This window comes from Ranitomeya variabilis, chromosome 1, assembly GCF_051348905.1.
Source record: "Ranitomeya variabilis isolate aRanVar5 chromosome 1, aRanVar5.hap1, whole genome shotgun sequence".
NCBI classification, from domain to species: Eukaryota; Metazoa; Chordata; class Amphibia; order Anura; family Dendrobatidae; genus Ranitomeya; species Ranitomeya variabilis.
In genome coordinates, this window is record NC_135232.1 from 969902583 (window position 1) to 969921653 (window position 19071).

The 19071-nt window shown below is 42.1% G+C and overlaps 1 protein-coding gene and 2 long non-coding RNA genes across 4 annotated transcripts in view; 2 read left to right on the plus strand and 1 right to left on the minus strand.

Moving 5' to 3' along the window:
* TMEM154 (transmembrane protein 154) overlaps positions 1–3419 on the minus strand; it is an 81617-nt gene extending 78198 nt beyond the window's left edge. The window contains exon 1 of the mRNA XM_077279354.1: positions 3228–3419. Within this exon, the coding sequence (XP_077135469.1) occupies positions 3228–3242 (15 nt within the window). The 5' untranslated portion in view covers positions 3243–3419. The remainder of the gene's footprint in view (positions 1–3227) is intronic.
* The window catches only part of LOC143792882 (uncharacterized), a 96940-nt gene that overhangs the window by 1724 nt on the left and 76145 nt on the right, over positions 1–19071 (plus strand). The window lies entirely within an intron of this gene.
* Positions 12539–17921, plus strand: LOC143792866 (uncharacterized). 2 transcript variants are annotated; one of them, XR_013219965.1, is made up of 3 exons: positions 12539–13017; positions 14086–14329; positions 17866–17921. It is a non-coding gene; the product is annotated as an uncharacterized LOC143792866 (long non-coding RNA). The 2 variants fall into 2 exon arrangements; XR_013219971.1 differs by having other exon boundaries at positions 12545–13017; positions 14183–14329.

Consider the following 19071-nt stretch of genomic DNA (forward strand, 5'->3'; position numbering starts at 1 on the left):
TTCTGACAACATGTCTCCGAATTTCCAAGCAATAAAGTTTGTATTTTTTTTCTGAAAGGGAGAAATGGTCAAAATTAAAAGAAAAACAGCATTTTCAGACCTCAAATAATTCAAAGAAAAGAAGTTCATAATCATTTAGAAACAACAATGCTAATGTTTTAACTCAGGAAGAGTTCAGAAATCAATATTTTGTGGAATAACCATGATTTTTAATCACAGCTTTCATGCATCTTGGCATTCTTTCCGCCAGTCTTTCACACTGCTTCTGGTACAAAAATTTAAGCTGTTCTTCTTTGTCTGGTGGCTTGTGGCTATCCATCATCCTCTTGATTACATTCCAGAGGTTTTCAATGGGGTTCAGATCTGGAGATAGGGCTGCCCATGACAGGGTTTGATGTTGTGGTCTCTTAATTTTTGCCAGAGCTGTATTATCTGTTCACTGACACTATATACAGAGCTCCTGTGTATAATGGCATTAGTATTGTATTTATTTTTTATTAATGATAAGTATTATAGTATTCAGTCACTATGTGGTGGTAATATATGGTCTGGTCATGGTGTGGTGGTATTTGCTCCCTGAATGTGGTATTATTCAGTCACTATGCCATGGTAATATGTGGTCTGGTCCTGGTGTGGAGGTGTTTTTTCTTTGGATGGGGTAGTATTCGGTCCCTATGCCATGGTAATATGTGGTCTGGGATTGGTGTGACGGTATTTGTTCTTTTTATGTGGTATTAATGGTTATTCTAACAAATATATGTGACTCCGCTGCGCCCCAGGGTCCTGGTCGTTGCAGTAATGTCATTCTTCCACCAGGGGGAGTGATGTTACGTCCGAAGGCAATAAAGGAGATCTCTTTACCAGGTATCACAAACCATACAACACACTTCACAGTCCAGTCCACCAGGGGAAGCTATGCTTTTATTTATTAGGGCACTCTTCACAATTAGGTAAAACTGGTGGTCTGGATAGGAAGTTAGTCAGAAGCTGGCTGGGCTTCACTCAGTCAGTACCTGTCAGGCAGACAGAGAGGAAGGAGGGACATCAAGCAGTTGCCGACAGAGTGGTCCCTGACAGGGGGGGATCCTGTCAGAGGCCTAGACAAAAGGCCACGGAGCTGCGCCTGCCCCATGTGCGGCAGCATCCTAAGAAAGAGACACGAACAGCGAATTGTATTGTAGGGGGTGAGAAACGAAGTCATAGCGAAAGGAGAGGAAACCAGAAGTAGTTCTGCCCTACACAGGCTGCCTCCTTCTGAGGCGCAGGACTCGGTAGCCGGAACACCGAGGGAGCAACCGTCTCTATGCCTTGCTCCAGAGACCGGCAGGACACCTAATTCCACGTTACCTGCCCGACCTATACCCAAGAGGCACGGTGGCAACTTTTGGGGGCTGGGGCGTGCTAGAGTCCCTGTAAAAAGCCTCAGGCCATCAGTCATACGGGTTTGTTCCTATCTATCTGGGGGACAGAGAGAGAGACATAACATCTACAACAGTTGTGAGGACCTTATGAGAAGCTCAGCAGTAAGGTACTACAACATCCAGGCGCTAGAGGAAGGCTACTGATTTCCACCTGGACTCTGCCTGCCCCGTGATCTGGTGCTCTGGACTGCGGATTCTAAAGCCTTCAGTAAAAAGGTAAAGAGACTGCAACCTTGTGTCCTCGTTCTTCACTGCGCCTCGCACCATCCACCATCCACACACTGGGAAGCCCTGGGGACCCACTTCACCTGTGGGAAGGTATACTATCTAGCTGCCATAACATCACCCCAGCGGACCCCTAAGCAGCGTCGGTCACCCTGACCGAATACCACAGGTGGCGTCATGAACATTTCCCCTTTAAAGTCCTTTCCCTTTTACAACGGACCTCCCGAGGGCCACGGACCGGGTCAGCCACCGTGACATTCCCCTTGAGAACCGAAGGGCCCGGTACCGAGTTCCCCTAGCCCTTGGGGGCAATCCAACCTAACCTAAGAAATGTTTAATAGGTTAGAGTAGAGTAGGGCCTGTCCAAAAGAGTCTATGTTGTCGTGGTGGTGGATTAAAAATTCTTTAGGCCAAAACAAAAGCTGCTGGCTATATATGTGATCTGGTGTTTGATAGGAACTGTTAATATCAGATTGGTAAGGACGTGGCAAAGATGAGTTTTTCTAAGAGTGGCAGCCCTGGGTATAGGAAAAATATTTTCCTGTAACTTCAATGACTGCACAGAGTTTCGTGCATCACTATTTTTGCATGTTTTTCTAAGAGTGTTTTCCAGTCCTGTAAAATTACTGAAGAAGGCATATGGAGATGGCCACACTGTCCTCAGGAGGTCGTGGGGAGGATGGTCCGACCTAGTAGTGCTATTGTGGAGGTTACAGGAAATCCGATTAAGGGTGAGCATAATTATCTTTCCCAATTATGGATCTCAGCTGTTCTCAGAATATGTCATCACTTGCTTGTGTTGAAGAAAAATATTTCAATCTTACATTTTGTTTAAAGGTCAGAGACCATTTTATGACTAATTAGCAATAATAGCGAAAATATGTGAGTTATACGTAACCTGTGATATTAGCAATTCATATACAGTTTACATATTATCAGCATTAGTTTGGGAAACTTTTTTTTTTTGTTACCCGTAAACCTTTTTAATCAGTCTATCAAAGTATTGCCTTACTCTGGGATTAATGGATTCGCAACAAACCTTGTCACCAAGTTGGATGATCTACGGTATTTGTTCCTTGCAAGAAAGTAAATGGGCGGCAGTTGCCTGCACTGCTCATATCATCAGAAAAGTCATTTCAGGAGTCAGGACGTAATGCACATTTAGTAATGTGGGCCAGAAATTACTATTCTGTTCTAGGAGTTAAAATTGAGAATGTCAAAAGATCATAGTAATGTGAGGTCTTTTCCTGTTATAAAGAGTAACATATTAAGGTAGTTTTAGTCTCCCCTTCTTCCAGTACCTCTCAGTATCAGCTGTCTGTCTGACAAGAGACATATCCTGAAAATGTAAAATGAAAACCAGATAGATTTGTAGTAACACTGTGGCTGCTGTGCACAGGAAACATGAATTCCACATGTGAATGCACCGTCTCGAGGGCGAGTCACTGTGCACATAGGATCCTACATTGCACACAAGTTAAGTTGCCAGTGTAAACCATGAGAATATACAAAAACTTACCGTAATGCGGGACCGTGCAGATAAAGGACCATCTGCCGATGTTTGTATATTATTTTTCTTACCTGGTCTCTGATCATCTCGACTTTTTTCTATTTTTCTTTACTCTTTTTATCAAAGGAACTTCAACATTTCCTGTTTCCTTTAAATTTATCTGTGAACTATTTCTCATCAGAGCTAAGGAGATATATTCAAGTGTGTACTTAGGAAGTGATGTAACTCAGCCTGGGCTTGTTGAAACAGCTACTTGCTAGAGAAAAAGTTTCAGACCAGCACCTGGATGACACACACTGGTTATGAATACTTGTGGACTTTTATGGCATGTTTTCCTTTGTTTTGCTGACACACCGGAATCTTTAGCATTTTATAGCACCTTTCATAATTTCCAGTCCTTTTCACAGAGGGAAATATTTACTAACCTACAGCTCTGGCAAAAATTAAGAGACCACTGTAAAATGTTCAGTTTGTCTGATTTTTCTCTTTATAGGTATATTTTTGAGTAAAATGTAAATTGTTCTTTTATACTATAAACTACTAACAACATGTCTCTGAGGTTCCTAGCAATACATTTTGCATTTATTTTCTGAAAATGAGAAATGATCAAAATAACAAAAAAATGCATTGCTTGCAGACCTCAAATAATGGAAAAAAAAACAAGTTCATAATCATTTAGAAACAACAATACTAATGTTTTAACTCAGGAAGAGTTCAGAAATCAATATTTTGTGGAATAACCATGATTTTTAATCACAGCTTTCATGCGTCTTGGCAGGCTTTCCACCAGTCTTACACACTGCTTTTGGGTGACCTTATGCCACTCCTGTAAGGGTATGTGTCCACGTTCAGGATTGCATCAGGATTTGGTCAGGATTTTTCATCAGTATTTGTAAGCCAAAACCAGGAGTGGGTGATAAATGCAAAAGTGGTGCATATGTTTCTATTATACTTTTCCTCTAATTGTTCCACTCCTGGTTTTGGCTTACAAATACTGATGAAAAATCCTGACCAAATCCTGATGCAATCCTGAACGTGGACACATACCCTAACAAAAACTTAAGCAGTTCTTCTTTGATGACTTGTGACTATCCATCTTCCTCTTGATTACATTCCATAGTTTTTCAATGGGGTTCAGCTCTGGAGATTGGGCTGGCCATTACAGGATTTGATGTGGTGGTCCTTCATCCACACCTTGATTGACCTAGCTGTTGGGCATGGCGCATTGTCCTGCTGGAAAAACCAGTCCTCAGAGTTGGGGAACATTACCTGAGCAGAAGGAATCAACTGTTTTTCCAGGATAACCTTGTATGTAGCTTGATTCATACATCCTTCGCAAAGGTAAACCTGCCCAATTCCAGCCTTGCTGAAGCATCCCCAGATCATCACAGATCCTCCACCAAATTTCACAGTGGGTGCAAGACACTGTGGCTTGTACGCCTTTCCAGGTCTCCGTCTAACCATTAGACGACCAGGTGTTGGGCAAAGCTAAAAATTAGACTCATCAGAGAAGATTACCTTACTCCAGTCCTATGGTCCAATCCTTATGGTCTTTGGCAAACTTCAACCTGGCTCTCCTTTGCTTCTCATTGATGAAAGGCTTTTTTCTAGCTTTACATGACTTGAGTCCTGCCTCTAGGAGCCTGTTACGAACTGTTCTTGCCAAGCACTTCACCCCAGCTGCCATTTGCCATTCCTTTTGTAGGTCACTTGATGTCATACTGCTGTTGCTGAGTGACATTCGAATAAGTTGACGGTCATCCCGGTCAGTGGAGAGTCGTTTTCGCCCTCTGCCGATCTGTAGCTTTGTTATCCCCAATGTCTGCTGCTTGACCTTGTTGCAATGTACTGCCTTCTTAGAAATTTTAAGGTTGGAGGCAACATGACGCTCACTGTGTCCCTCTGCCAGTAAAGCCAGAATTGAGCCCTTCGTTTCCTCACTCAAGACATTTCTTTTCAACTCCTTTGGCATGTTAAAAAGCAATTTTTTCATTCCTATTACTTTAGGGATATTACTAGCACTTGTTTTGCCATCCAGCTTGTCCTATTGCAAGAGGATTGTGAACACCACAGCACGGTTTTTTAGTTTTTTAAACTTTCTTTCGTTAAATAAGATTTGGTTCAGGTGATCACCTAATCAGAAGCACATTAAGTAGAATGACGTGTACACTGGTTGGAATTCAACTGAACCTGGACTGGAATGGCTGTCAGACATGTAGAGAAGCTGATTTTTATAAAACTGTGCAGTGGTCTCTTAATTTTCGCCAAAGCTGTATATGCTTTGGTACCCTGTTGGTACCCTTCCCTTAAAGTGAACCCGACAGCTGATACATGCTGCCCAATCCACAGGCAGTATGAATCAGGCGCTGGCTGTTTTATCTCAGTCGGTTATGTTTGTCTTTGTACTTAAGCCCCCGTCTCACTAAGCGAGATCGCTAGCGAGATCGCTGCTGAGTCACAAGTTTTGTGACGCAACAGCGACCTCAATAGCGATCTCGCTATGTGTGACACGTAGCAGCGACCCGGCCCCTGCTGTGAGATCGCTGGTCGTGTCGGAATGGCCTGGACCTTTTTTTGATCGTTGAGGTCCCGCTGGGTAGCACACATCGCTGTGTTTGACACCTTACCAACGACCTCGTTGACGACTCAGACACTGAATCGTCATAATAGCTCCCATGTGACATCGTTGTACAGGTCGCTACAGGTCGCTGGTGAGATGTCAAACAGTGAGATCGCAGCAGCGATCGTTGGGAAGATCTCACTGTTTGACATCTCACCAGCGACCACATAGCGACGCAGCAACGATCCCTGACAGGTCGTATCGTTGTCGGGATCGCTTTAGCGTCGCTAAGTGAGACGGGGCCTTTACAGTCAGACAGAGACCTGTCACTCCTGGGCAGCGAGCGGGGAAGTCGCCAGTGTCCAGTCTGTCCAACTAGTCTCCAGCACTGCTCGGTCCCAAGCAGCTTTTGTAGTATTTTTTCTCTGAAACACCTTAGGCTTCTTTCACACTTCAGTTGTTTGGCATCAGTCACTTCCGACATAGTGACGGATCGACGGATCCGTCACAATTGTTGAGAAAACTGTTCCAACGGATCCGTTTTTTTGACAGATCCGTTACTTAGGGGTTGTCTGGGAAAAGTATCTACTTTTTGGAGCATGCGCAATTGAAAAAGCGGATTGGGGCGACGGATCCGCTGAAATGACTGTCGCGACGGATCCGCCGCGAACCGTCATTTCGGCGTTGACAAAAAACGTTTCAATGTCCGTCTATGTCTAGATGACGTCAGCCAAATTTCGACGGATCCGTCGCATGACGGATGGAACGGACGACCATCCGTCACAATCCGTCGCCAATGCAAGTCTATGGGAAAATAACGGATCTCCAAAAAAAAAATGACGGATCCGTTATTTGAGGAAACTGGCGGTTTTAGACTGACGCCAAACAACTGAAGTGTGAAAGAGGCCTTAGCATTCCAGAGTCAAACATACCGGGCTAAGATCATGCACTCAGAACCTGATACAGGCTGCTTGTGGATGCGGCAGTATGCCGCAGTTTGTATCAACTGTCAGGTCCACTTTAACCTCTTCACCACCGGAGCTTTTTTCGGTTTTGCATTTTCGTTTTTTGCTCCCCTCCTTTCCAAAGCCATAACTTTTTAAATTTTCTGTCAATATGGCCATGTGAGGGCTTATTTTTTTGCAGGAGGAGTTGTACTTTTGAAGAACACCATTGGTTTTACCATGTTGTGTACTAGAAAGTGGTACAAACATTCCAAATGCAGTGGAATTGCAAAAAAGTGCTTTCTTTTTCTAGGTACACAAATTGCTAAAACGGACATGCAATTATCATTATCCAGGTAATTACGAGTTCATAGACACCAAACATGTCTAGGTTCTTTTTTATCTAAGTGGTGAAAAAAAATTCCAAACTTTACTAAAAAAAAATAAAAATGCGCAATTTTCCAATACCCGTAGCGTCTCCATTTTTGTCATCTCAGGTTGGTTGAGGACTTATTTTTTGCATGCCGAGCTGATGCTTTTAATGATACCATTTTGGTGTATATACGTACTTTTGATTGCCCGTTATTGCATTTTAATACAATATTGCAGCAACTTAAAAAAACCTTAATTCTGGGGTTTTAACTTTTTTTTATCACTGTGTCATTTAATTATCAGGTTAATCCTTTTTTTATTGATAGATCGGGTGATTCTGAACTTGGCGATACCAAATATGTGTATATTTGATTTTTTTTTATTGTTTTATTTTAAATGGGGCAAAAGGGGGGTGATTTGAACCTTTATATATATATATATATATATATATATATATATATATATATATATATATATTTTAACATTTTTCTTTAACTTTTGGCATGCTTCAATAGTCTCCAGGGGTGCACCTATAATGAGGCAAGTTGAGCATGTTAGAAAACCTACATAGAAAAGAAATACCAAATATACTAATAAGTGCAAAAAATAGGATACAGAAAACAATCCAAAACCAAAAACAAGAAAAAAGTATCCACAAGAAACACAAATAATAATATAATACATTTTATTACATAATCAAAATAAAACAACATGATCATGCACAAGGATAATTAAAAAAGCATGCTTAGCATGCTAAAACATGATAAAACCAATAATGAGATGAGGGGACATAGTATGCCACATAACCAGTACAATAAATCAATAGAATAGGGTCAATAAGTTATTAAATAACTACATCCGTCATTGGCAAAGCTGTCTACAGTAACTCATACAATTTATATCCATATGTATATATACAATGAAAAGTGCATAGTGCTTAATATACAATATTACCAATACGATGAATGAACATAGGCAGCATTAGCCAAGAGACAACTGAAGTCAAAAAATGGTGATGACATGTAAGAATACTGACCAGATGGCACACACCACCCCCTCACTGCACTCCAACGCGCGTTTCGCTACCGCTTCGTCAGGGAGTGAGGAGGACGGGGTGTGTAGGGCTTTATATAATACCATAGCAGCTGCAAACACTAACAATTAAGGGCGTCATGTTATATGGCGCCGCACTCACCCACGAGCCCGCCGCGTCCCGGCAACAAGGAGCAGGAAGTGCGTCACCGAGTGCGAGAGAAGTCAGTCAGCGGCGCATTCCCCAACAACTGAAGAAGGGACGAAGTGGGCGCATGCGCAAAGCGGCGCACAATGCCCTCGCAGCCATTTTGGAAGATGGAAAGGATGCCAATAGTATGCATTAGAAAACAAAGAAAATAATGCGTGCAGGATCAAAAAAATAAATAAATAAAAGAAAAAAGATGTGTAAAGGGCTCAGGGATGTATATAAGAATAGTAATTATGATTAAGGAACCGAAGAAAAAGAGAGTAAAATGAAAAAATCATATATACATGCATATGCAAATAACATGCATATACAAACTTAAGTATAAAAACTAAATAAAAAGTAAAGAGGAGAATGATGGAAACATAGAAAAAACTATAGCAGCACTATTTTTATTAATTAAAAAAATACAAAATGCACATATGCACATAATACGAATAATAATTTAAGGCATCCTGCAAAATATTTAAAGATACAAAACCCATACAATTGAAAAAAGGGGGATAATGGGTTAAAAGACAAAAATAGATAATAGTCAAAAAAAGAGGGGAGAAGGAAGGGGAAAACGCAAAAAAGGGAGGTGGAGGGAAAAGGGAAGAAAAAAAGAGGAATATATGAATGGAACAAATGAGAGAAGGCTAGATATGTAGTCAAGATGTGGTCAAAGGAGATCAACTTGTATATAATATATTTATAAAATGTTTATAAAAAGCTCGAGAAACCCCACTGTTCGTTCAAGCCATGGGGAGTCATGCTTTTAAGGAGTGTGATCCATCTACATTCTTTTTGCGCTAATTTCTTACTCAAATCACCTCTTCTGTTACCTGGATATAATCGATCAATCCCCCTCACTTGTAACAAATGGGATTGACCGGTATGAAACTTACGAAAGTGTCTGGCCAATGGTTTAAGTTTCGAAATAGCTTCTCCATCATCCATATTAACCTTTTCTGCAGCTTTCATGTCTTTAACATCTTCCAATGTTCGAACGCGTAACTCACGTCTCATCATCCCAACATATATCAAATTGCATAGGCAAGAGGCAAGATATATAACCATAGAAGTCCGACAGTTAATGAAATGCAGAATCTTATATTCACGTACACAAGCAGCGTCTTTGAAAGTGTTTGTCCTGATTATATGCCTGCAGGCCTTACAGGTACCACAATTATAGGAGCCCCATTTGGGACACTAAGGGTACTGTCACACTCTGCAACTTTCCAACGATCACGACCAGCGATACAACCTGGCCGTGATCATTGGTAAGTCGTTGTGTGGTCGCTGGGGAGCTGTCACACAGACAGCTCTCCAGCAACCAACGATGCCGAAGGCCCCGGGTAACCAGGGTAAACAGGGCCGCGCTTAGTAACCCGATGTTTACCCTGGTTACCATCGTAAAAGTTAAAAAAAAAAACAAACAGTACATACTCACATTCCGGTGTCCGTCAGGTCCCTTGCAGTCTGCTTCCTGCTCTGACTGAGTGCCGCCGTAAAGTGAAAGCACAGCGCAGCGGTGACGTCACCGCTGTGCTCTGCTCTTACTTTCCGGCCGGCTGTGACTTCTCTCGCACTCGGTGACGCACTTCCTGCTCCTTGTTGCCAGGACGCGGCGGGCTCGTGGGTGAGTGCGGCGCCATATAACATGACGCCCTTAATTGTTAGTGTTTGCAGCTGCTATGGTATTATATAAAGCCCTACACACCCCGTCCTCCTCACTCCCTGACGAAGCGGTAGCGAAACGCGCATTGGAGTGCAGTGAGGGGGTGGTGTGTGCCATCTGGTCAGTATTCTTACATGTCATCACCATTTTTTGACTTCAGTTGTCTCTTGGCTAATGCTGCCTATGTTCATTCAGCGCATTGGTAATATTGTATATTGAGCATTATGCACTTTTCATTGTATATATACATATGGATATAAATTGTATGAGTTACTGTAGACAGCTTTGCCAATGACGGATGTAGTTATTTAATAACTTATTGACCCTATTCTATTGATTTATTGTACTGGCTATGTGGCATACTGTGCCCCCTCATCTTATTATTGGTTTTATCATGTTTTAGCATGCTAAGCATGCTTTTTTAATTATGCTTGTGCACAATCATGTTGTTTTCTTTTGATTATGTAATAAAATGTATTATATTATTATTTGGGTTTCTTGTGGATATTTTTTTGTGTTTTTGGTTTTAAGTTGAGCATGTTGCCTCAGGCAACTCACACTAGTCTGTCGGTACGGGCCGTCGCAAACCGTCGGCCCGACGTACAGTGTGTTAATGTAGCACAACGTGGGCAGCGGATGCAGTTTTACAACGCATCGGCTGCCCATTGTGAGTTCCGGGGGCATGCGCGGTCGAAAATGGCGGACATGACGCACAAAAAAACGTTACATGGAACTTTTTTTGTGCCGACGGTCCACCAAAACACGACGCATCCATCGCACGACGGATGCGACGTGTGGCAATCCGTCGCAATGCGTCGCTAATGAAAGTCTATGGAGAAAAAACGCATCCTGCGGGCAACTTTGCAGGATGCGTTTTTTCTCCAAAACGACGCATTGCGAGCCTAATGCTCACTGGGCCAGTCCATGAGCAGCTATTTAGGGCCTCCTGACCACTTGCTGCTTTAGCAACGCACTGTTGTGAATTCCGTTCTCAGGCTCCCTCCTGTGGTCATGAGTGGTATTGTGTGAGTTCTGTTCTTGGGCTCCCTCTGGTGGCCTTTAGTGCTTACTGCGGGTTTGTAGCTGGAATCCAGCTGCCTCGTTTTCTGCTAGTCTGGCCTCTATTTAACTCCACCTGGACCTTCACTTTTTGCCTGCTGTCGTTGTATTCAGTACTGGTTCTGATCTCTCTGGACTTTCCTTGTGACCTTTCTCCTCCTGAGAAGCTAAGTCTTGCTAGTTCATGTTTGCTCATTATTTCCTGTAATCTCTGCGTGGATTATTTTTGATAGCATTTTATACTGACCGCACAGATCCCTTGCTGTCTTCTGTCTATTTAGTGTTAGCGGGCCTCATTTGCTAAAAAACCTGTTTTCATTTCTACGTTTGTGTTTTCCCCTTAACTCACCGTTATTATTTGTGGGGGGCTGTCTAAAACTTTGGGGTGATTTCTCTGAGGCAAGTGAGGCTTGCTTTCTCTCTAGGGGTAGCTAGTTTCTCAGGCTGTGACGAGGCGTCTAGGATTTTAGGTAATGCTCCACGGCTGCCTATAGTGTGTATTGATAGAATCAGGGTTGCGGTCAGTATAGCTCCCACATCCCCAGAGCTTGTCCTAAGGATTTCTGTTACTTAGCAGGTCAGTTTGCGATCCTTACCACCAGGATCATAACACCGCACCTTTGAATAATGCAGCTAGGACGCTGGCACCTCTTATCAGGCAGCGGCTGGTGAGGAGGATTCCCGATATCCTTCTCTTCCCTGCATCCAGGACATGTGCAGTCCTCAGTGCTGGCTCTGCCTCCTACTGGGCTGCCATCAGGTCTTCTCTCCTCCTGCTGCACACAGCAGCCCCTGTACAGGAAATAATGGTAAGATGCAAATAGCATCTAATAGTCTGTGTACAGTGAGGAAAGGTGGTGTGTTACTGTGTGGTAACAGGTGTCTGTGTGTGCATTGCTGTGTGCTGTGGTGTGCTGGGCGAGGGGCTATAATAAGGGTCTGCTCACATATATGCAATGAGTGATGGGTGTATGTTACCATCTATATATATAATTGTCTAAGGGTTTTTCTGTCTGTCTGTCTGTCTGTCCTGGAAATCCCGCGTCTGATTGGTCGAGGGCTCCAGGAGCTGTGTGAAGTTGGCACCCCATGTTCTCAAAAGATGAATAAAAATACACCATTCGTTTGTGCTGCGTTTGTGCTGGTTTGTGCCGCAAAAATGAACGTTTGCGCCGCTTTGGTTCCAGAGATATTGCGCGTTATGTTTTTATGAAGCTCCGCCCACTTTCCACCCCATGTTCTTAAATTTTAAAAATGAATACACCATTCGTTTGTGCTGCGTTTGTGCTGGTTTGTGCTGCAAAAATAAACGTTTGCACCGCTTTGGTTTCCGAGATATTGTGCGCTCAATTTGCTGAAAAACCACCCACTTTCCACCCCATGTTCTTAAATTTTAAAAATGAATACACCATTCGTTTGTGCTGCGTTTGTGCTGGTTTGTGCCGCAAAAATCAATGTTTGTGTTGCTTTGGTTCCCGAGACATTGAGTGCTATCTTTGCTAATGCCCCATTTTAGTTGCATCGAAAAACATAGTGGTCATCAGAGAAGTTAATTTAGCATTAAGGAATTACAGTAGCATACATGGTTTATTATGACATACACAGGGTTAATACTTCATACACCGTGACTGGTCAGTGATGGGAAGAGGTTATACCTGGCAGAGGAGGTAATGTCTGTATGTACATCTCTGCTACCTGAGTTGTAACTCCGCCTCCAGCGATGTCATAGTGATGTCATAAGCCAGGGGTCGGCATTCTGTGGGGGCTAATGTCTGTATATACATCTCTGCTACCTCCAGCGATGTCATAGTGATGTCATAAGCCAGGGGTCGGCATTCTGTGGGGGCTAATGTCTGTTTACATTTCATTATGCAGAGTCGAGGTTATTGCCTGAGCAGTATTAGTTGACACTCTCACCTATTGAGTGGGGATAGTTTCGGCTTCCACCATATTCGTGACACCAGACCATTCACCCTGGAGGGAACCGCAGACTAGTAAAGAGTTTGCACCATCACTGAGGAACAAGGTCAGGTTACTCCTGGATTTATAACCTCTACAGCTAAGCACGAGTGTCATTGGTTGTAGTCATTCATTTATTTTCACCCCAGTAGTAAGGCAGGGCGTGTTAATGGGTGGAGGCTGGAGCCAATGGGCGGGGTCAAGGGGGCAGCAAAATTAGCTTTCACCTAGGGTGGCAAAAACCCTTGCACCAGCCCTGAAGCCCATTATACCTAGCAAACATTGTTTAGCCAAATTACTTTGCACTATAAAAAGAATTCCAGGGAAAAAAAAGATTGTGATTACTTTTGACGTTGGCCAGTTTATGTAAAGTGACTGTCATCTTCTATGAAAATCTTTGCATAAATATGCAATGACCGTAGACATCACCACTTTGTGTGTGATGGCTTTGGATTGCAGTGTGAATATGGCTGGGTTAACATTACATTTGGACATCCTGGGCATACGCTCCATTCATTTCTATGATCTGGCTGGGGTCCGCAAGTGACTCTAGTTGGCTAATTTTTGCTCCACATGCAGTTTTCTTGCTGGACTCAAAACCGTGGTAGACCATGATTTTGTGTCTGGCTCAAAACAAAAGTATTGTTATTTTAATATAGCTGTCCAACTAAACAGGACCTTCAGAGCTTAATAAATCTTTGCAAATCAAACACAGATAAAAATGGAATTACCAATAACAGATGAAACTTTGTAGACAGCAGAACTGTTTAAAGAACGATGAAACGGTTTAATCATAATGGGAAATCCACATTAACAAAATGTTAACAGAATAAAAAAATATTGGTAAGGCATATTTTAGGTTATTTTAAACATACACTTTAAGCACCAAAACAACCTTAGAGGAAAGCATTACTAACACTTTGTTTGGGGCCAGGATACTTTTAAACTTTCCACAACAGTCTTGCAGCCTGTGACTTGCCACGGGACTCATGATGAGACAGATTCTCCACATATTCACTCCTCCTTTGTAAATATTACAACATGGGGTTGTATCTTGGTCTTTGCAGAGGCTGTTGTAATAAAGTCACACAGGTCATCATATTTCTCCCAGCCATTAAATTTTCTTCTACAATAGGCAACATAATGACCAAGAGACATATTGCCAGTTCCTGGAATGAAGGCAACAACCCCTCGTAGCACAAATGAATGACTGTCCAGATGTATGTTCACAGGTATTTCGGACAGTGTATACTGTGTTTCTGCACTTATTTCAATACAAAGTACTTGTCCAGTGGTGCAGCTGTGCGTGACCGAACCACTGCAAAGGAATTTCAATGAAGATGCATCCTGAATTTTCAAGCCATCTGGACACTCTTGAGGTGACTTTAATGGCTTTAGACATTTTGAAACATTTAGGTGTAGCCCATCTTCCAATGCGAGCTGAAGTTTACTAAGTCCATTAGTTTCTAAAATATGTATATTGATTGGCAGAAGAGGGATTGCTCTTGAATTAGCTATATTTCTATTGCAGTACACAGAAGAACACTGTGTTTTAATTATTACACTTGGTACCTGTCTCATTGTCATTGAGATTAAGTGTGCAACATTACATTCAGCATTGACCTGCCTCACACCTGACTTCAGTTGAACATATTCAAATATTCCAGACAGTATTTTAGCCCTCATTGTATAAACTTCCTTTCCAACTCCCTTTGTCACAATTGTCTGCACCAATTCAAAAATTTCAACGGTGTTCTCTTTGTTGACATAATTGCAAAATAATCCACTGTCCCAGAATGCACAACAAAGACACTGGCAAAATTAATCAAATGCACAGGTATTAATGATACTTATAAGCTTTTTGTTTACTTGTATTGGTTTTTTAGCTAGATGGTTACCATTTTTCAAAATGCTCACCTTTTTTTTTTCTTTTAAATTTTGTGTCCATGTGCAGCAACTCGGAACATGGGGTTAGGTAGGACAATCTCTTTTTTGGAGGAATACTGAGACCTTTCCAATTTTCAACAGGCTGCTCCTGCAAGCTACTTTCATCACCCAATTTTATGTGAACTTGTGAATCCTCCTCACAGTTGCTGTTTTTTGGCCCATTCTCTTGGCTCATATTTTCACTGCTTTCGGTTTTCTTTATGAGAACTGAGGAAAGTCTCATTTTGCCTTCCATAAATTCAAGGTGACGAATTACAAATCGGTCGGTTCTAATAGGGAGACATTCATGTTTAAAGAGTCCATTTTTTATGTTCTTAAATTCAGCCTCAACATTTGCAGAACTTGCTGTCATGTTCACACTTTTAAAGTGTGGAACCATTATGGCTGTCCAAAGTGGAAGGTAACATGCCATTCTTAAAAGATTTGGAACAAGTTCTGGAAGGAAATGTAAATTGTCTCGGTCACCATGATTTGCTGCAAGCATCTTACTCCTTTCACAAATTTCTGTTGCCCATATTTTCTGGTCTGTTTGGCATGGTTGAATTGGCTCATCCTCTTGTTCTTTCATCTCTACTCCATAGTCATCTTCAGTGACAGTGGGTAAAACACGTCCCTCTGCAATCCGTCTCTTCAGTTGAACTTTGCTAGTCTCTGATAAAACTGGTGTGCCTCTGTCATCATTCCCTTCTGATTCACTAAAAGCAACAACTGAAATTGAATGAATGAGTTCTCTCGCATCATCAAGTGATGTAGACTGTAGAAGTTGTGCCATTGCTCTGAGATAGAATTCCCTTACTCTGTTTCCAGCTTGCCTCAGACATTCCCATCGGCTAATAAGCTTGATACAGTGCGCAACATCAATTCTAATAAAGCATGGTGGTAGTTTTGATGCAACATTCCTGGTCAACAGTCCAAAACACTGATTTATATATGTCTTCAAGTCGGGGTAAGGAGTGAAAGCCTTAACTAGAGCTCCAAGCAAAGCGAGGGAGAAATCACAAACTGCTTCCTTTGGAACAGTAGCACCTGCTTGTTTCCATTCTGTCAGCCATTGTGCTATAGAATTAATAGTATGGCTCTCAGAAAGCATCTGCACTACTGGGATATGATCTCCACTCGAACACAAAACCCCTTGGTACAAAAAGATGTGTCCAGAAATGCCAACAGGTCTTTTTAGTTTTCTCACTACTGAACCTGTTGCATCAAAACTTACATAGGAACCCAAGTTCTTTGACTTTATTTGGTACACTTGCATCTGAGACGGGGTCCAGTAATGGCAAAAAATTTTATCTAGACCAATGTTGTGTATGCTTCCAGTCTGAGGAACACTGTATTTCAGGAGATGTAATGAAAGAATTGGGTCCTTGTGCATTAACTCTCTTTCGCCAATCTCTTGCTTGGCTTTTCTTAACGTTGCTAGATTTGGTAGATGGCTAGGCTCAGGGTCACCAACATTCATAACTTTATAAGCCTCAGCTGCTCGACATACATGTGCTTGTTTTCGTCCTTCCCAGAGTTCTTTTGACAACCTTTTTCTTAAATCTCCTGATAATTTACGTTTTGATTTTCCTGTGTGGAGACTGTCATCAATATTGCAGATCATACACTTAAGCACTACTGGCTTAGCAATCTCTGGTATTTCTTCAACTTTTATGGATAGTTGTGCATCACACTCTGTGCAGCACCCTGTTATATCTATGTAGTTAGATACATTTGGATAAACCTTTGCCCTCCTGAATTTAAGTGTGCACGATCACTTGATATTTTTCCAGATCTCCTCATTCAATATGTGAGTCCATGTACCAGGTTTTAAGATTGTGTATTCTTTTATCAGCATACATAGATTTGTCATTGTAAATTACTTTTTCAGGCCAAATTTTGATCCAGCTCTGAAAAGTAAGACTGAACTCAAACTGAATGTCATAGCACTGAACTGATGAATGACTCTCTGTTCCTTCTGAGCTCTCACTGTTGGAAGGTTGTTTTGGGATATTTGTAACATCTTTGTACAGACCAAGGGCTTCCCATACATTGTGCCGATTTGTCTTTTACAAACGTGTAAAGGTTTTTTTGCTGAAATTTTGTTATTTAATTTTTGACACAAGTCTACCCATACTTTTTCTGAGGGGAATGCTATTGCCTGTCCTGTAATAATTTTTTCATGTGAAGAACAGATGACATTTATAATGTCATCATAGTCACAGGCTGGCTTCCTGGGCATCTGATCAAAACAAAAAATGTTTTTTTTAGTTTTACATGCAGTGTATTATATGGAAAATAATTGATTACATAATTTTTAATAGTTAAGATACAGTGGTCCCTCAACATACAATGGTAATTAGTTCCAGGTGAATCATCGTATGTTAAAACCATACTGGAGCAGCAGGTGATGCTGCATTCAACAGAGTCCTTCATATGTTGAAATGATCGTACTGTATGTTGGGGCCATTGTATGTGTTGTTGAGGGATCACTGTACTGAGATTAAATAATCCTATTCTTAGCACGCTCACTTCTCTCTACTTTTACAGATGAAAAATGTATTGTGTATCTCTGCCTCTCCCATAGTAATAAATGGTGGGGGCGTGCCTGCCAGAGCAAAGCCCTGTGGTTGGCAGTCACTCTGCACAGGGCGGTGATTGCTCCATGCAGGGGAGCACTGAGGGCCACTGCAGGAGATTGCAGGGGGTCCCAGTGGTCAGTACCAACCCCCCCCCCCCCCGGGGGGGGTGGGATAGGGGATAAGTTTTGCAGCAGAGTACTCTTTTAATGGGTTAAAGCATTACTGTAATTACAAACAACTTGATGTGTTGGAGAACTACAACCCCCAGCATACCAGGACAGCCTTTGACTGTCCGGTCATGCTGGGAGTTGTAGTTTTGCAACACCTGCAGGCACCCTGCTTGGTAAACACTGTTGTAGACAGATAAAAGTACAACTCCATGATTGAACTAAAGTTTCTTTGCTCAGGTAATAGCTTTGCAGAAATCTACCAAGACAGTTTAGCACATTTTCAGTTCAAATAAGTAAGTACACTTGATTTACCCTAGGAGTCTCTCAGCTAGTAGTCAGATTGTTAGGCATACATTTGCTTAGGCCTTTCCCCAAGTTACAGTGTGTGGGGGAGGAGCATCACAAGCAGGAAATCGAAATGAAGTATGGGGTCTAGTAAGGAACAATTTATACATTTTTTTTATTATAAAATTGCTATGGCTAGCCGGTGTTTTTCATTTCTTTTTATCTCCCTTTATCCATACATCAGTTACAGTGATTTGAGGCACAAACTCAGTGCGAGATTTCAAAAACCAAAGCAGCACAAACCAGCACAAATACAGCACCAATGAATGGTGTATTCATTTTTAAAATTTAAGAACATGGGGTGGAAAGTGGGTGGAGTTTCAGCAAATTGAGCGCACAATATCTCGGAAACCAAAGCGGTGCAAACGTTTATTTTTGCAGCACAAACCAGCACAAACGCAGCACAAACGAATGGTGTATTCATTTTTAAAATTTAAGAACATGGGGTGGAAAGTGGGCGGAGCTTCATAAAAATATAACGTGCAATATCTCTGGAACCAAAGCGGCGCAAACGTTCATTTTTGCGGCACAAACCAGCACAAACGCAGCACAAACGAATGGTGTATTTTTATTCATCTTTTGAGAACATGGGGTGCCAACTTCACACAGCTGCCGCCAGGCCTCGACCAATCAGCGACGGGCACAGCATGGCGACGATGATGTCATAAAGGTTGCCTCGACCAATCAGCGACGGGCACAGTCTGCCGCGAATTATGGAATCATCATTGTCCATATACTACGGGGACATGCATATTCTAGAATACCTGATGCATTAGAATCGGGCCACAGTCTAGTGTATGTTATAAGGGGCTGGGGGTCTACTACACTGTGTCTGGGGATGTGAGACTGTACTGTTATGGCCTGGGGCAGTGTACACGTTGTGGTGTGATGGGCTAGGGGTGTTACACTGTACACTGTGTGTCAGGAGCTCTGTGGATTTTCCCTGAGCAAATGAGAAGTTTGTGGATCTGGCCTTAGGTTACAAGTCTGCAGTCACTCTATGTGACTGCAGACTTGTGAATCCTCACATCGCATGCTCTGCATGCTGTGAGGATTCTCCAGAGCCAGGAACCAGGTACGGACTGGGACTGAAATTCA